General features: G+C 32.1%; 4 protein-coding genes across 4 annotated transcripts; 1 reads left to right on the top strand and 3 right to left on the bottom strand.

Annotated features, from left to right (window-relative positions):
• Window positions 1-79: 79 nt before the first annotated feature.
• On the bottom strand, window positions 80-6,425 carry LOC145741365 (melanotransferrin-like). The gene is made up of 16 exons (XM_082558946.1): window positions 5,979-6,425; window positions 5,756-5,888; window positions 5,424-5,669; window positions 5,135-5,287; window positions 4,856-5,021; window positions 4,633-4,741; window positions 4,354-4,509; window positions 4,163-4,282; window positions 3,799-3,922; window positions 2,645-2,755; window positions 2,263-2,559; window positions 1,981-2,179; window positions 1,389-1,542; window positions 1,152-1,235; window positions 1,014-1,070; window positions 80-902 (listed from the first exon to the last, which is right to left on the bottom strand). Exons 1-16 carry the CDS (start codon window positions 6,003-6,005, stop codon window positions 747-749), a joined length of 2,292 nt encoding a protein of 763 aa, XP_082415072.1. The 5' UTR covers window positions 6,006-6,425; the 3' UTR covers window positions 80-746.
• A 697-nt stretch (window positions 6,426-7,122) lies between these two features.
• Window positions 7,123-8,283, bottom strand: LOC145743806 (pre-mRNA-splicing factor ISY1 homolog). Its single transcript, XM_082561852.1, has one exon. The coding sequence runs from the start codon at window positions 8,280-8,282 to the stop codon at window positions 7,449-7,451; it is 834 nt and encodes a 277-aa protein (XP_082417978.1). The 5' UTR covers window position 8,283; the 3' UTR covers window positions 7,123-7,448.
• Window positions 8,284-8,310: 27 nt separating this feature from the next.
• LOC145743807 (proteasome subunit alpha type-3-like) lies at window positions 8,311-9,435 on the bottom strand. Its single transcript, XM_082561853.1, has one exon. It carries the CDS (start codon window positions 9,326-9,328, stop codon window positions 8,573-8,575), a length of 756 nt encoding a protein of 251 aa, XP_082417979.1. The 5' UTR covers window positions 9,329-9,435; the 3' UTR covers window positions 8,311-8,572.
• A 611-nt stretch (window positions 9,436-10,046) lies between these two features.
• On the top strand, window positions 10,047-17,457 carry LOC145744037 (splicing factor 3B subunit 1-like). The gene is made up of 22 exons (XM_082562131.1): window positions 10,047-10,341; window positions 10,465-10,560; window positions 10,779-10,958; window positions 11,106-11,221; window positions 11,309-11,966; window positions 12,100-12,310; window positions 12,438-12,628; window positions 12,807-12,914; window positions 13,080-13,282; window positions 13,444-13,555; window positions 13,774-13,896; window positions 14,041-14,156; window positions 14,280-14,433; window positions 14,573-14,731; window positions 14,863-14,955; window positions 15,111-15,281; window positions 15,380-15,599; window positions 15,726-15,913; window positions 16,039-16,284; window positions 16,429-16,665; window positions 16,868-16,963; window positions 17,055-17,457. The coding sequence occupies exons 1-22, from the start codon at window positions 10,120-10,122 to the stop codon at window positions 17,187-17,189; spliced, it is 4,035 nt and encodes a 1,344-aa protein (XP_082418257.1). The 5' UTR covers window positions 10,047-10,119; the 3' UTR covers window positions 17,190-17,457.
• The last annotated feature ends 514 nt before the right edge of the window (window positions 17,458-17,971 follow it).

The following is a 17,971-nucleotide window of genomic DNA, read 5'->3' as shown; positions in this document are numbered from 1 at the left end:
TGTTTATTAATTGTTTATTTCAAAGCCAGCCAGTTAGGAATATCAACAACAATATTTTATTCAGTACCTAAGTATATGTTTGTATCCCCTGGCTATTATTCAAGTACATTTTAATTAGTCAGTTTATTTTAGATCGTAATAGCGAAGCTAAAAAAAATGATTAGTCATTTACTATGGGCGAATGTTTAGAAATTATGCAAACACTTAATAATACAGAATGATGAATGTAATGGGAAGTATAAAAAGGTAAGGCAATATATGAAGATGCTATGAAAACACACTGGCTTTACACAGTTGATGATATACCACAAATAACAATGCAGAATAGAGACACACTGGCCTCGTATTATTGCACCTTGATCATTTTAGAAAAAAAAACAGACACACTATGAAAACACCCTGGTCTTGCACAGTAGGTAAAAAAGGTTGGTTCAGAGAAAATACAAACATCATATAAAAAACTGATTGGTAAGAGTTATTTTTACAAGAGTTACCCGATCATTTGAAGATTTGCTACATGCACGGTCAAATTTGAAAATTTTTTTAAAAAGAAGAAATTACACAATCCAAAAAAAATTATTAAACAATCATTAACTATTTATAAGGTGATGTGAGTTATAAGAAAAAGAATATATGACAATTAGTGTGAATTTATACTTTAAAAAAACGAAATTTTAGTAATTAAAAATAAGCTTATTTGGGGATTTTAGAAATTAATTTTTTTTTTTTTGCAAAAACACTGCTGCCTATTGGGGATTGCATGCAGTGTATAGGCATGGCTTGGTGGCACGAGATGGTGCTAAATTACATCGTGTTCCCTGGATAATGTCGATGTAATCAGATGACAAAAAGTCTTCCCATGTACAAGTTGGATCAATTTCTGACAGGCACTTAGTTGAGTCCTAGAAAAAAATTTAAAGGCTTATTGTAATAAAATTTATGGCAGAAAATACTTTAAATAACAATATTTTTGTGACTTTCACTTATAATATTTGCACATTTCACATATTTACCTTGAACAATAAATCAGTTCCACCCGTACTTTCAAAAAGATCAAATGTTGGGTCTTTCTAAACAATTTAAACCAAAAAGTATTATTACTGTGTTTATGATGCTGATAATATAGTCAATTGATTTATAAAGACTATTACCTGTAAATTTTTCAACAAATTTACTACTTTTGTTCTAAAAGAAAGTGAATGTGTAGCAGACATCATAAGGGCATGAGAGGGTACCTTAAAAATAATGCATTTATTTTACTGAATTTAAATATCATAATTGACAAATTTTAGATATAAGATTAAAAGATTTCATTATTTACTTTCAAATTTCTTTTTCAAAAATTTTTTTTATGTTACATAGTATGATTTGTAGAAAATAGCCATTACCTTTTCTAAATTACAGTCTGCATACTTATCCACTGTTGTATTGGATCCATCTTTGCACAGTAGCCTATAGTTTACATAGTCTTCGCTTCCAACTGTTGTGTTTAGCGTTGAGTGTTTCACAAAGGCAACATCACCGCCCCCAGATTTTAAACAACTAAATTAATAGAAACACAGTAGTGAATAAAAACAATTAAACTGTTTAACTGCTGGAATATTTGAATAAACATATAGCCTGATTACAATAACATATCTATAACCGGCAGCGTGGTGTAGTGGACCGGCAGCGTGGTGTAGTGGTAAGAACACTTGCTACACCACACATGAGGTCGTGGGTTCAATCCCCACTGATCTCATGCTGTAGCGCCCTTGAGTAAGGCGCTATAAACGGTATAAACTCCTGCTGAGCCAGCACTTAATCAGCAGCATAATTACCGGGCAATTATAGTCTCTATAATATCCCAAACTGCCACAGGCAACTCGAGACTGGGTCGAAGTAACTTATGTATGTTTAAGTCGCGCATTCGACTTTCCCACATCGAGGATAAAGATATATACAAAAAAAAACCATGATTAAAAAAGTGTTTGAACTTACTCGAATGCTCCAGAGTAGCCAGAATATGGATCATTGCTCGAACATTTATCAGCACCCGAGCCAGCACAAAGTTGGCACAATTTTTGATCCACACCTTGACTGGTAGTAGGGACACCAGGTACACAACTACCTCCAAAAAAGTTGGCAACACCTTCCAGAACACTGTTATCACAATTGTTGGCATCCACACTTATAAAACCTAGATTTTATATAGCAATTAACTGGGGTTTATGTCATGTAAACACCATTTTTGTACATGTATTACAGTGACATTATTGGTACCTTCTTCGACCATTAACCCTACAGGAACATTCCATCCCGAAGTACGTTTGTATCCAGTATGACAAGATTTTTTTCCCTGCAAACCAGCCTGGGTAAATGCTGTGTCGGTGTCAGATGCTTTAATAACAGAAGTGGCATAATAGGATTTAGGATCTGCTGCTTCATCGTCATAATTTTCTGCAGTCACAGGTTGAAGATTATAAGCCACACCCGCTTCATAAATTTCTCCCCCATCCATAGAAACAACATCAGCGGAACCAACAGAAATGTAACGGCCACATTCAGTAGTGGTTGGTGCTAAAACAAGATGTTACACGAAAAACTAAGTTTAATTTGGGAAGATTTATGCACTAGAAATTATTTAAAAAAATTGTTATATTACCTTGCACGCATGTAATTGTTAAGACTTCAGCCATGTTTTGCGCTGTTGCAGCCATCTGTCTACATTTTTGATGTTCTGCATCAGATATAACACACCAACGAAGAATATTTTCTAAAAAAATAATTAATTAGATTATTAGAACATAATTAAAAAATCATTAAATAAAAATCCAGCATCTTTAACAAAATGGTTTGTGACATCATAAGTATTGGAAGAAAATCAAAACAAATTCCTGTGAATTTAAAATTTTGTAGCACTAAGCCTTTTGAAGAGAGAGCTTAAACCAATAATGAGTGCTGTTGAGAGCCAAGAAAAATACAATGAGGGCCCTCAAGGTACTGAAATCGCAGGGAGTGAAATTAAGAAACAAACTGAAGACAACTTAGTTAAAGAATTCCTTTTTAAATATTGCCAGCAGTCTTTAGATGAAAGTACAACATGTTTAAAAAGGGATGAAAACGAATTAAAATACCTCGAAGCAGAAAATTCGATTTTACAAATAATAAATGAGGCATTTCAAAAACGACTTCGATTAATTCAATATCTGTATGATGAAACATACACAACAAATACATGCATTAAACACACGCTTCAAACCAATTATTTAAAAGAAGAGTCCTTAGAAAGCGAAACATCGCGACTAATATCCCAAATTAAGAAGATAAAAACACAGTTGAATTATTATTGCTCAGATATGGGTAATATGATCACACAACAACAAATAAACCATCGCTACATTGAGGAATATCAAAATGCGATAACTGAAAGTAAACTCAGAGTAAATGAATTTATTTCAACATATCGTGATCTACAACTTCTAAAATCACAGTCACTGCAAAAACTTGTAAATAGGAAAGAAGAAGTTAATAAATCAGTCACAAGACTCGAAGCCAGGTTAAAAATACAAGAGATTGAATTAAGTTCAATTGAAGCAAGCATTAAGGACAAAGACACAGAAAAGGTTGAATTAATGTCAATCTGTGATAAACTTATATCAAATTAATAATTTTAAGGTTACAATAAATTATTAAAATAATAAACAAAAAAAATTTATCTAAAAAGGTCCATTACCATTTTCTAACTGTTAGACTTTGTTGAACAAGCTATCATTTTTGGTTCCAACAAAGCAAAAACTAAGTTATATTGACACTTACGCTCATTGTTGTTAGTTTGAAGATTAGGTCGCAGACACGAATTCTTCGTGCTATCCTGAATCTCCTGTGTATCTAAGCAATTTATGGCAAGATTTGCATTAAGGAAAGCTTCACCCAAAAACTCCTAAAACATAAAAATATATTTTACCATTTTAAAAACTTGAAATTTTCAAGATTACTTTTTTATGATAATGTAGATTTTTATTTTCATTATTAAAAAACTTTTATCGTTTTTTTGTATGAGAAATGTAGGCACTACAAAAACTATGTAAAACTAAACTATGTATTAAGATCTACTATGTATTAAGATCAAACTATGTAAAACTAAACTATGTATTAAGATCTATGTATTCTTATTTTTTACCTGTGTGCTACAAGTTTCAGTTAAAGGTTGTAAAAACTGTGTGGATGACTTAAAAAGAAGGTCAGCAGAAGCCCCATCAAACATTTGAAAAGAATTATTTGTGCCTTGTCCGTATCTTAACTAAACACATTTGGTTTAAGTTAAAATATATTAAAGTTATATATGCAATAATTTAATTTAAAATCAAGTACCTGAGCAACAAACAAAAGCTCCTCAATCCTTCGTTCAAATTCAATGTCAGCATCTTTCGAGATAGCCACAGCATGAGATGGAACCTTACCCAAGTTGCAGGTTTCGTAATTTGTCACAGGATTTCGTGTACCATCCTCACATAACAGTTCAAAATCCTAAGCAATAATTACTTTTTACATACAAGCTTAAAAAGTGACCAATGCATTTTAATAAGGTGAGGGTAAATAATATCCATAAAAAAATGTATAAGTGAAAGGTTATTTGTTACAAAATCTTACAGAAGATGATAATCCCATTGCCCAACTATCCTGATTATTTCCATCGGTATTATCAAACACAGTTGTGTGTTTAACAAATGCCACATCTCCACCACCAGATACCATACACCTTTTTTCACAAAAAATATTTACTTGAATAAATATAATTTAATAGGTCAATATTTAAAATTACTCAAAATTAATAGACTCAAAGTCCAAGCCACAAATATCAAGTGGATTATACCTAAAGGCACCGGTGTAGCCACAGAACAAACAAGAATCTTGGCAGGTTGTACATGTGGGACATAAGGTGGTAAGATCAGTATTGGAAGTGCCTGGTACACACATACTTGCAAACACATTAGATGCTGCGGTATCAATATCACAAGTACTACCAGTCACTATAATCCCTAAAAAATGATTTACATATGAGTAAGGAAAAACGAAAATTAGCATAAAGTTTTGTAGCGTATATGGTGCTATTTTAACCATTTTATTTTTGTATACTCAACAAATTTTTTACCCATTTCTTTCATTTTTCCAATCGGCATTATCCACCCTGCTGTTTTTCCGTAACCAGTGTGACAGCTTTTTTTGTTATGTAAATCATCTCGAGAAAAACTTGTTGTAGGATCACTCTTTTTAACCACAGCAACAGCCCAATAAGTTGCATCACCTGCAAAAGGGGTTTTAAAAATGAATTAAGGGATAAGAATTTATTGTTACAAATATTTTATTCTACACTATATTTTGTGTTTACAGCTCATATATATAAAGTATTAAACACAAAATTCACTGAATTATAACTTTACCATTTCCATAATCCTCAGCCAAAACAGGTTGAACGGAATCACGATAATTATAGAGGTGCCCTCCGTCAAGCGTGATGGCAACCGATGAGTCAGATTTTATTTGGTTTACGCACGCATCAACACTAGCTTCCAAAATGCACAAAACCTGGGGTGAAAATCCTGAGGCCATAAAAGTTTCCGCCATATCTTGACATTTTAGAAACTCATCTTGATTTATTGTACACCACCTTATAGGAGTTACTGGAGCTAAATAGCATAAACAATTCGGGTTTTTTAAATACTAAAAACAATCACACGATTTTTTAATTTGCAAACAAAAATCAACAAGAAACCTGTTGTTGTATCAGTTCTTTGTATAACAATTATTCCAATTGTTAAACCAATGCAAATAATAGTTACAAGAATGGCCCATATCAACCAACAACGTGTCACTTTACTTCCTCTGTGATAAATACCACTATCCTCCTGCATAAATAAAAATTTTATGAATTGAAACATTTTGGGTTATCCAAAGATGTTATATTATAATATGATTAACATATTCCTATTGCTTACCATATTCGTAAATCCTTCCAAACCCATTCTGAGAAACACGGAAATTTAAGGTCAATGTTAATTAACCGCCTCAAGCTTCTGAGTAATAAAATCTAAAACGAATAAACGTATTGCATGTAAAAATATGCAAATTGATTATTGAGATAAAACAAGACAATTGGGGAAACCCCCTTAAGTACAACACCAAACGTTGTTCCTATTTCAATTGTTTAAAAATAATTTCTTAATTATGTCGGATTCTTATTCAAATTGATGAGGGTTCTCATTCGACTTTTCAAAACAACTAGCCTGCAGTTCTTTTTTTAAATAATCAAAATGTGCCATATAAAACGGCAATGATTATTTGAAAAAAATTTAGTGTTAAACTAACTTTAAAGTTTGAATCTAAAAACTAGCAAATAACCTAATAAAACGATTTAAATTAAAGTTGGCAGTTAACAAGTCTCGCAAATCTTAACCAAGTAAACTACAGCGCAATTGGTGAGTAATGATAAAATAGATAAGCGTTTTTTGGAACACCACGTGCTGACGAGTAGAGAAAAAAAATTTTTTTTTAAAAAAAGAATAAGGTATTATGTTTCGGGGCCATTTCGCCATTTCGCAAACAGATTAAGTCACGTTTACATTTTTTGCAAAAACCTTATAACGCACTTTTTAACAAAATTATTGGTCCTGAAACTTGTAAAAATAAAGCTATTTTAATTTAAATTTCCCGATAATTTAACAAAACGCTAAAACGGAAGCAATACAATAATTAAGAAGGACCGAATTAAATGGTTTTGCTTTTATTCCTTTTTTAACATTTAACTTATAGATTTGTTTTTTTAATATTATTGTTTCGTTTTAGGTAAATGTTTATAAATGAGATAATGTTTTATACAGCGAAATTGCCACTATAGCAAATGCCGGTCTATTATATATTTGTTTTAGTATTATCAGGTTAAAGTTTGTGGAATTTTTCTGTGTATTTACAGACACAGTAAATAAAGATTGCGTAGATACCAACGAAGTTTCGAAATCAATTTCTTAACCTCTAGTCGTTCATCCGTTCATCGCATTCAGTTTTCTAAATTTAGCAATCTAGCTATTTAATCATTACACTCTTCCCGATATTTAATGAGAAAAAAATTAACAAAAAGTTTATCATTTTATTTGCAGTGATTTTTGATTTATTTTAACAGTACATGTAAAATATTTATATTTAACCTATTAAGACAGTATGATTAATAGCGAAAATGCCAAAAGCTAAAAAAAAACAATAGTTTTCTCAATAACCATTTTTAAGTGAGTTAGCAAATTGGCAGTGCACATTTTAAAAGATTTTTAATTTTAAGGTAAATATAACCAGATATGGATTATTTACTAAAAGTTCTGACCTTATAACATAATTGTGGTGTTGCTCACAATTTTGAACATTATTCATGTTATCAAAAAATTCATTTGAAAAATATTAAAATTTATTATGTAATATCATAACCCCATTAATGTTTTTGCTTCCACACTTTGAGCCTGCAATGCCTCACTGGCATAACGTTCTAAAAGTTCGCGCTTTTTTTGTCTCAAAAGTGCATCTTGTACATCTTCTTGTGAGGGAACGGGAACATGGGCTACAAAAGGGCGAGCTCCTTCTTGGGTTTGAACTTCCCTAAACTGGAATGACCCCTCTTCCATTTTTTCACCCTTGATAGAGTCGTAAATGTCCTCATCTTCCTGTTCCTGTGTGGAGGTGTTCTCTTTCCATTGCAAAGTAGCTTCCTCGATTAACTTTTTTTCTAGCTCTTCCTCTAAAGAAACAATCACCCCGTCATCTTCATCCGTATAACCATAATAATCTGCATCAATTAACTTCATCATGTGACCTCGTGTTTTCTTTGTGGTTGTAGTGGCAGTTTGTACAAATAATTCACGCACACCTGGCAGGTCCTTTGCTGCACCAAAATATTTATATCCACGATTTCCAGGAACTGCTTTTCCATCATGATCCAACATTTTTGGACCAACTTTCCGATAATTCGGACCTCCAAGTTTCAGAATTTGATCTTCCCAATGTCCCTTTTCTCGCATAAGTTTGTTTATTTCATCATTTAAATCACGAATTTGGAAATCCCCCAACCCAGCATTTTGGATTTGAGAAACTTTTCTTGAAACTTCACCAATAATTTGACGCCTCCATTTCTCACATTTTCTTAAATCGTGACATTCTGTTGCTAGGTAAGGTCTTCTTTCAACGATCTTGCCTTCATCCATTTTCATTTTGCGGAAACGGGCTAAAGCCGTGACCGCCTTCTCTGCACTTCTAGCCATTTTATATCTTAAAATAAATGCCTATAACCTAGATGTGAAACAAAACAAACTACAGTAAATCTAATGATGGTTCACAAGTAACGAATTTTAAGCAAATTTATTTTTACATCAAACTATTTAACCAGAATGCCCTGATTAAATTATTTTGATATATATAGTTGTAAGTACATTTTTTTAAACAATTTTTTTAAACTTAACTTAGTAATTACTTTATGTAACTTCAAAGTTTTTATTCAGCATAGCGATATTATGGTTTGTGAACTTTTTGGTTTAAAATAAAAAATAAATTATTAATCTTCATCAGAATCACTTTCCTCCATCGACTGCTTAGCAAAATCTTCAGCAGATTTATGTAATTTCGATGGTACACGTTCATGTATTCCTTTAGATTCCTCGCACACCCAACTCAGTTGCAATTGAAATGCCTTATCTTTGACTTCATCATGTACTGTGTATATCACTTTTGACGCTTCTTTGATTGCATCCCGACAGCTAAGTTCACACAGTTTAAGCTTCTCAATTTCCGTTTTTGCCGATTGTCTTGCTTTACCAATTGCACATCCATTATATCCAATGGGCACACCAGAAGGATCAATTAAATAAACTTGAGAGGCACCATCGACATAAGATGCCAGTAAAACACTTGCTCCAAAGGGCCTTAAGGATGCATACAAAGTGTAAGCATGCATGTACATTGCAACACGCTCTACAAGATATTTTAATGGAATTGAACTACCATATTGTAATCTATAATTGCTAGCTTCAGTTCGGGCAATTTCCACTACTTCCCGTGCATCAGTCAGAAGACCAGCAACAGCCATGCCCACATGTTTGTCAATATTAAATATCCGCTGGTTTGAGTCTTCTTCATGTAATTTAGATGTAACAAGTTTTTCCACAGCTAATACAATTCCATCCTTGCACCGGATTGCAATTGCTGTACTGCTATTTTCAACAGCTTTCAGTGCATATTCTACCTGAAAAACTCTTCCATCTGGGGAGAACTGAGCAGCAGAAAGATCATATCCTGTTCCTATTGAACTCATTTTTATTAATTTTAACAAATATTTTAATTTATCATACAATCTAATCAGCTAACCTTAAATTAGTATATTTTTAAATTTTAGTATCAGTTTTACTTGTTGGTTTTTATCACAACTAACAAGCCAACAATGCAACGAATCGAAATTTATAAACGAATTCGTAAAATCTAAATACATTTGGTTTACGAATTGCCTTATTGGAAAAGTATAATTATTTACAGATTTCTGTTATTCACGTTTAACTAGACGACCAACGCAATAACACATAAAGTATCTTTATATAAAAAAGTATAAAATGTGTTTATTAATTAAACTATTTCAATAAAACCAAACAACAAGAGAAACTCATGTTTTAAAATTCGTAATTTTGCCTTAACATTATTCCAGTCATGATGAGGATAAAGTAAATATTCCATGCTGAAACTGTGTTTTACCTATATACAGGCTTTTTTTAGATTATTTGTATAGAATGAGATTTTAAAGATTTTATTAAAAAATTTATTAATTTATAAACAATTAAACATTTTTGTATACTTTCTTGTGAAATTTTTAAATTAAATGCTACTCGTTAAAGTTAAAACCTCTGTTGAATCGCAAACAACGTTGTTCTGTCGTTTTATTTTTGTTTCTGGCTGTTACGAAACCAAATAGTATTGTATCTACACGTTAAACTTGTTTATATAACCCTTTTAAAACAAATTGCAATACATTTTCTAGAATTTGATATTTTTAGTTGTTTTGTAAGCTAGGAAGATAATATCTAAAAACTAGAAAGACGGAAAAATACAGCTAAAATGGCGACGAGAGAAGATTACGTTTCTGAGATTGAGGCGGTACAGAAACAAAAGGCTTCTCTAATAGCACCAGAAAGAGATGAACCTGAAGAAAAGGACGTTCATAGTGAACCCCACGAAAGGGTGAAATTGGGTGAAGGAGGATTTTATGATCAAGAAATTTATGGCGGTTCGGACAGCAAGTTTTCGGGATATGTCACATCTATTGCTCCAAATGAACAGGTTTAAATAATATTTTAGGAAGTTAAGTTATCTTTGTTATATATATTTTTTATTTCAAGAATTTTACATTTAAAATATTATATATAGCCTATATATTTAAAAATCTTTATTTTTGGTTTTTAGGAAGATGAAGAGGATGTAGCAAATGATCCTTCTACTTTGTTGGGTAAACGGCCAACTTATAATGCTCCAATTGCTCTTCTTAATGATATTCCGCAGGTACAACATATTAAATTTCAAATATAAAATATTTTCAAACTGTTTAATTCACACAAAAATTGTATCTAATATTTTTTTTAAGCATTGGACTTGATATACTTCACTATTGTGTCGATAATAAATATAAATCATTTTTAATTTATTGCCAAAAATTGCTATGCTGTGCGTATATATCTTCCATTGCTTACAAAAGCCCCTTTTTATATTTCTGACCATAGGGACAAGATATTGATCCATTTGCTGAAACAAGATCACAGCCAATATTGAATCGTGAAGGACAGTACAGACAACAACGATTAAGGCGTCAGATCTCACCAGAAAGAGGTGATCCCTTCGCTGATGGAGGTAAAACTCCTGATCCGAGTTTGGTTCAGTACAGAGATGTCATGAAGTACCAGGTATTATCTTATTTTAAATATATTTTTAAATTATTTTGTGCTTTAAATTTTGTTTTTTTTTGGGGTTACTCTTTTGTATTTTACATCAGTTGTTGGTTAAAGATACGAATTTTGTTATTATTCAAAACTTAATTTTTTTAATTTTAGTCACTTACAAAAGAAGAAAGAGAAATTAGATCGAAAATTTCTGAAAAGTTGAAATCCGGAGAAAGTTTACCAGCAAATAATAAAGCTGCAGCTCTGCAAGCCGCTAAAAAGCGAAGGTTTGTTATATGCTTTAAGTTTTAAAAGTAACATAATGGATGTTTTATTGTAAAATAATTACAAATATTATATTTATATATTTTTAGATGGGATGAGCAAACTCCAACTGAAACAACTCAGGCTGCTGCTGCACCGAAAAAGAGGATGACTTGGGATCAGGCAGAAACGCCATCCCACACTCCAGGTTTAAACAGATGGGATGAAACTCCAGGCAGAGTAAAGGGAGGTGAAACACCTGGGGCTTCAGCAACTCCTGGGGTGAGCACTAGAGCTTGGGCTGAAACTCCAGGTCATGCAGCTCCGGGTGCAGCGACCCCAGGAAGAGGTACCCCTGCAGTTGCAGTGACACCCGGTGGAACACCAAGTACTCGTAAAAACAGATGGGATGAGACCCCGAAGACAGAGCGTGAGACCCCTGGAAGGTCGATGGGATGGGCTGAGACTCCAGGTCGTATGGATCGAGAAAGTGAAAGTGTACGTGATACACCAGGAGCAAGTAAGCGTAAATCCAGGTGGGATCTAACCCCTGCTGCTGCAACACCAGGGAACCAAACACCATCAGCAACACCAGTGTTTACGCCCGGTGGAACACCTAGTGCATTTACTCCCAAGCAGATTGGTACCCCAGGGGGAACTCCTTCAATGTACACCCCATCTGGGGTGACACCAGTTGGCATAAAAGCAATGGGAATGGCAACTCCGAGTTCAAGCCAACTTATGTCAATGACGCCGGAACAATTGCAGGTAAAATTATTTTCTGTGATAAAAGCCCATTTATTTCGTTTTTACTTTTTAAACCTTTTATAAATTAACTTTCACTGGTTAAACTTTTTTAAATGACGTTTTAAATAATTTTTTCTTTAAAATATTAAATTAGTCTTGGAGGTGGGAAAGGGAAATTGATGAGAGAAATCGTCCACTCACTGATGACGAACTCGACACAATGTTTCCTGAAGGCTACAAGGTTTTACCACCACCTAGTGGTTACATGCCAATTCGAACACCAGGTCGTAAAATAACGGCAACTCCTACACCAATGAGTGGTAGTAGTGGATTTCATATCCAAGTGGAGGACAAATCAATGAAAGGTAAGTTGTATGATTCTAGATTAAATGTAAAATTAAGGTGTTATTAAATCTAATTTAGTATAGTATAGCAGAACATAGACTTAGGAGGTTTATTAAAATTTAACAAAAATAATTTTTCTAATTACAGGTATTACAGATCAACCTACTGGTAATCTTCCATTTTTGAAACCCGACGATATTCAATATTTTGACAAACTTCTTGTGGATGTTGACGAGGACACATTGTCTCCGGAGGAGCAAAAAGAAAGAAAAATCATGAAACTTCTTCTTAAGATTAAGAACGGAACACCTCCAATGAGAAAAAGTGCTCTCAGACAGGTTAGTTACTAAATTAAATATTTTACTAAAGATTTAGTTAATACTCTCTTGGTGCATTTAAGTTTTAAAACAAAATATTTTAATTTAAGTTGATCTAGTAAACATAACTGCAGTTTGTGTTTTGTAAATATGCCATTTAATCCTAATTTTAATACAAAGTTTATGGTATATTTTTTAGGTGACAGACAAGGCTCGAGACTTTGGAGCAGGGCCTTTGTTCAATCAGATTTTACCATTACTGATGTCTCCTACATTGGAAGACCAAGAACGCCATTTGCTTGTTAAGGTAAAACTGTTAACGTGATTATTTTTAAAATGTGCTGTATTTAAAATAATTTTGATTTTATATCAAAATAGTTACAATAGCTTAGAACTTAAAGTTAAAAGCTTAGTTTATTGTATTTACATAATACTCACCTATTTTAATGTAAAATACTTATATTTTTGTCAGGTGATTGATCGTATTTTGTACAAACTTGATGACCTAGTGAGGCCATATGTGCACAAAATACTGGTGGTTATCGAACCTCTTCTAATTGATGAGGATTATTATGCGAGAGTCGAGGGTCGTGAAATTATCTCCAACTTGGCAAAGGCAGCTGGTCTTGCCACAATGATTTCTGTCATGAGACCTGATATTGATAACATGGATGAGTAAGTACTAGGCTAAAGATCATTTTATTATTAAAACTTTCAATTTTAATAGTAACTATGTGCTCAGTGTTGTATGTCTAAATAATAAGATTTATCTTTTATTAAAACAGTAGTGATTTTTTTTATTTTTAACATATATTTTAAATAAAATTACCTTTTAGATATGTGCGTAACACAACTGCACGTGCATTCGCAGTGGTAGCTTCTGCACTTGGAATTCCATCGCTGTTGCCATTTCTTAAAGCTGTCTGCAGAAGTAAAAAGTCATGGCAGGTAATTTAATTAAAATCCAATGTTGTGTTAAATTTTTTACCTTATTTAAACATTAGAGCATCACATCTTAAATATTAGTTTTTTATATTCTGCATGTAGCTGTAAGTCAAATCAGTTGTTTGTTTAGTTGTTATATTGACACAATTACTAAATAAATTAAAAAATACAGTTTATTAGTTTAATACCTGATATTATGTATTTATAATACAATCTTGTAGGCTCGCCACACAGGAATTAAGATCACACAGCAGATAGCTATTCTGATGGGATGTGCCATTCTTCCACATTTAAAGAATCTCGTTGAAACAATTGAAGCTGGCCTGGAAGATGAACAACAAAAGGTTAGCCACATTTCTGTAGAAATAATATAATTTTGCTAACTAACAACAATATTTAATTTTTTTATTCTTTAAATATATTTTTAAATACACAGACTTCCATAAAAATTTTATTAAGATATAAAATATATTAAAATGTGCTTATAGGTTCGCACAATTACTGCCCTTGCTTTGGCTGCGTTGGCAGAAGCTGCCACTCCATATGGAATTGAGTCTTTTGATAGTGTTCTTAAACCACTATGGAAGGGTATTAGGACTCACAGGTAACATACATTCTTTAGTTACTACTAAGTGTAAAATTATACAAATTTTTTAACTTTTTAACATTTTTTTAACTTTTTAAATCACTCTTTAAAGTTTAACTAAACAATTTTTTTTATTCACAGAGGAAAGGGGTTAGCTGCTTTCTTGAAGGCCATCGGTTATCTTATTCCTCTTATGGATGCTGAGTATGCTAACTACTACACCAGAGAAGTAATGTTGATTCTTATTCGAGAATTTCAATCCCCTGATGAGGAAATGAAGAAAATTGTGTTAAAGGTTTGTTGTTGACTAGATTATTTATTTAATTGAAAATTAATCATTGATAAAATGCTTATTGAATAAATGCAGATGGATGAAATATTTTTGGACACATAAAAATATAAATACCTGAGTTTCCAATCAATTTTTTTTTTAGGTTGTGAAGCAATGTTGTGCAACAGATGGTGTTGAACCACCTTACATTAAATCTGACATTTTACCTTCTTTCTTTAAACATTTCTGGCAACACAGAATGGCTCTGGATAGAAGAAACTACAGACAGTTGGTTGATACTACTGTTGAGATTGCTAACAAGGTATTGTAATTTTATTGTTCCAAGCCCTTTTAATTTTATTTTTAAAAAAGGTATATACCAAAACTTTTGAAAAAAAAATTTTTCATATTCACTGTTATCTTTTTTATAATTTTTTTTTTTTTAATTTAAAGGTTGGTGCAGCTGAAATAGTGCACAGAGTTGTTGATGATCTGAAAGATGAGAATGAACAGTACAGGAAAATGGTGATGGAGTCTATTGACAAAGTAAGTTGAAAAAATAAGTCAACTTACTATTAAAACGATTTAATTTCTCATTTTTCTTTCTTTAAATATTTTTCATTATATATATATTTTTCATTATATATATTTTTTTCATTATATATATATTTTAACAGATATTTTTTTGTAAATTTTTATAGATTTTAGCAAACCAGGGAGCAGCTGAGATAGATCACAGATTGGAGGAACAGTTGATTGACGGAATCCTGTATGCCTTCCAAGAACAAACAACTGAAGATGTTGTTATGTTGAATGGTTTTGGAACGGTGGTCAACACTTTGGGAAAAAGAGTTAAGGCTTACTTGCCTCAGGTAAAAACAAAAATTAGTAAAATTAGTCATTTTTATTTTTTAATATTTTTTTTGAATTTTGTAGTAATTTTTTTGACAAATTTTTTTAATTTTCCCAGATTTGTGGAACTGTTTTATGGCGTTTGAACAACAAGTCAGCCAAAGTTCGACAGCAAGCCGCTGATCTTATTGCTCGTATATCTGTCGTCATGTTGGCTTGTCAGGAGGAAAAATTGATGGGTCATTTAGGGGTTGTGTTGTACGAGTACTTGGGTGAAGAATATCCTGAGGTGCTTGGGTCGATTCTTGGGGCTCTTAAATCGATTGTCAATGTCATTGGTAAGTCTTTAAAAGTTTTTACTTTAGTCTAATACGATGCATCTAACTTAGGGTAATATTTAATGTTTAATATTTTTAATTATAAATTTTTGTAATAAAGTTAATGAGAATTATTTTTTGTTTAAGGAATGCACAAAATGACACCTCCGATCAAAGATCTTCTTCCTCGTCTTACTCCAATCCTAAAAAACAGACACGAAAAGGTCCAAGAGAACTGCATCGACTTGGTTGGAAGAATCGCAGACAGAGGAGCAGAATATGTGAGTGCAAGGGAGTGGATGAGGATCTGTTTTGAACTTCTGGAACTTTTAAAGGTAAGAAAATTTTAAACAATTAGTATGCTGCCGTTTTTTACATCAAAAATTTTTTTTCCAAGTTTATAAAAATTTGTTGTTTTATTACATTTTTAAACAATTTTTTGTTTTCCTTTAAACACAAGGCTCATAAGAAGTCAATTCGCCGTGCTACTGTTAATACTTTCGGATACATTGCGAAAGCTATCGGTCCGCACGATGTGCTTGCTACTTTGTTAAACAACCTGAAAGTACAGGAACGTCAAAATCGTGTGTGCACAACTGTTGCCATAGCTATTGTGGCTGAAACATGTTCTCCTTTCACCGTACTTCCAGCTCTCATGAATGAATACAGAGTACCCGAGCTTAATGTACAAAATGGTGTTCTAAAGGTAAGCACTTATATATTATAACATATATAATACTATATAAAATGCAAAGATTTAAAAACTTTATTTAAAACTAAGTTGTTTCTTTAGAAGTACGTTTATTTCTAGTCATAAAATAAAATTATTTTACATTGATTTGATTTTTAGGCAATGTCCTTTCTATTTGAATACATTGGAGAAATGGGCAAGGATTACATTTATGCGGTTGTTCCATTATTTGAAGATGCTCTTATGGAGAGAGATCTTGTCCATCGTCAAATTGCATCAGCAGCCATCGGACACATGTCACTAGGTGTTTATGGATTTGGTTGCGAAGATGCCCTGAATCATTTGCTTAACTATGTATGGCCAAATGTCTTTGAGACTTCTCCTCATGTTATTCAGGTAACATTTTATTGACTTTAAATTTTAAATCACGCACAGCATGGTGTAATGGTCAGAACCCTTGGCTTTACTACATGAGGTCCTGGGTTAGACCCCCACTGCTCTCCTGCTTTCAAGTCATTTATTTTTGATGTTATAAGCATTACTAAGTTACCTAAAGCTTTTGAATGTTTTTTTTAATATTAAAACTTGTAATTTTTAGGCTGTGATGTCAGCAGTTGATGGAATAAGAGTATCTTTGGGACCAAATAGATTGTTGCAATATTGCTTACAGGGGCTTTTTCATCCAGCAAGAAAGGTGTGTATTTCTCGATTAATACTCTTTTTCCTTTTTTTTCCTTTTATGTATAACTAACCACATGAATAACAATTTTATATTATTTTCTTAGGTTCGGGATGTGTATTGGAAGATTTACAATGGTGTGTACATAGGAGCTCAAGCATCTCTAACTCCAGCTTTTCCGAGAGTTTATAACGACGACAAAAACCAATATGTTAGATACGAACTTGACTATGTTCTGTAAAAACTTTGGAATGATACCAAAAATTTGTATTAAAAAATGAATTGTAAACATTAAAGTTTTTTGTATCATGTTTTAGTCGTGCAGTTTCAATGTTCTTGTAGTATACATAAGATTAGAACATCTGTATCAAAACTTGTTTTAGAATTTCGCTTAACAATTCAAAACTTTTTCATTGTGTATAATTCAAAAAAGAATAATTTGAAAGGTCATAGTCCACCGTTTCGTTTGATTTTTCGCCATTGAAAACTGTTTTAAATAAAAAAATGTAAATAAAATGCGTTGTTTAAGTAAGTTAAAAGTTGAAAAATAGAAGTTAGACTTCAACCTTACCTTTTGTATATGTTTTTATTTACCCCGACGACTTAACACTTACAGGCCAATACGTAAGAAAATATTTGTTTAAAATAATTACTCTTAAGTTTATGTTTGCAGTTAGTATATTGTTGGTGAATTTGAACTGTTCATATCTCTTTACACATGGGTGGTGATTCTAGTTTTTTTTTATGTAGGTTAAATGGTTCTATAATTGTATTGTTTTAGCATTATCGAATATGTTTATCAGTAGGCACAATATATATGATAGTTTCTATTAGTAAAAATTTAACAAAGCATAAATAAACTAAGATTATTACGTAATTTTATTAGTTTAAATTTTATTCAAATTTAATAAATCATTTTGGCAACGTGTTAAATTAAAATGCTTTATCACGAATTTTGACACAGCAAATTTTTAAAATTCCCGGATGTTAGTCAACACATTGATCCTTTTTTTTATAACTGGC

The sequence above is a fragment of the Corella eumyota genome, chromosome 2 (genome assembly GCF_963082875.1).
Source record: "Corella eumyota chromosome 2, kaCorEumy4.1, whole genome shotgun sequence".
NCBI lineage: Eukaryota > Metazoa > Chordata > Ascidiacea > Phlebobranchia > Corellidae > Corella > Corella eumyota.
Note: the sequence above shows the minus strand (reverse complement) of the source record. Positions and strands in the feature narration are given on the sequence as shown.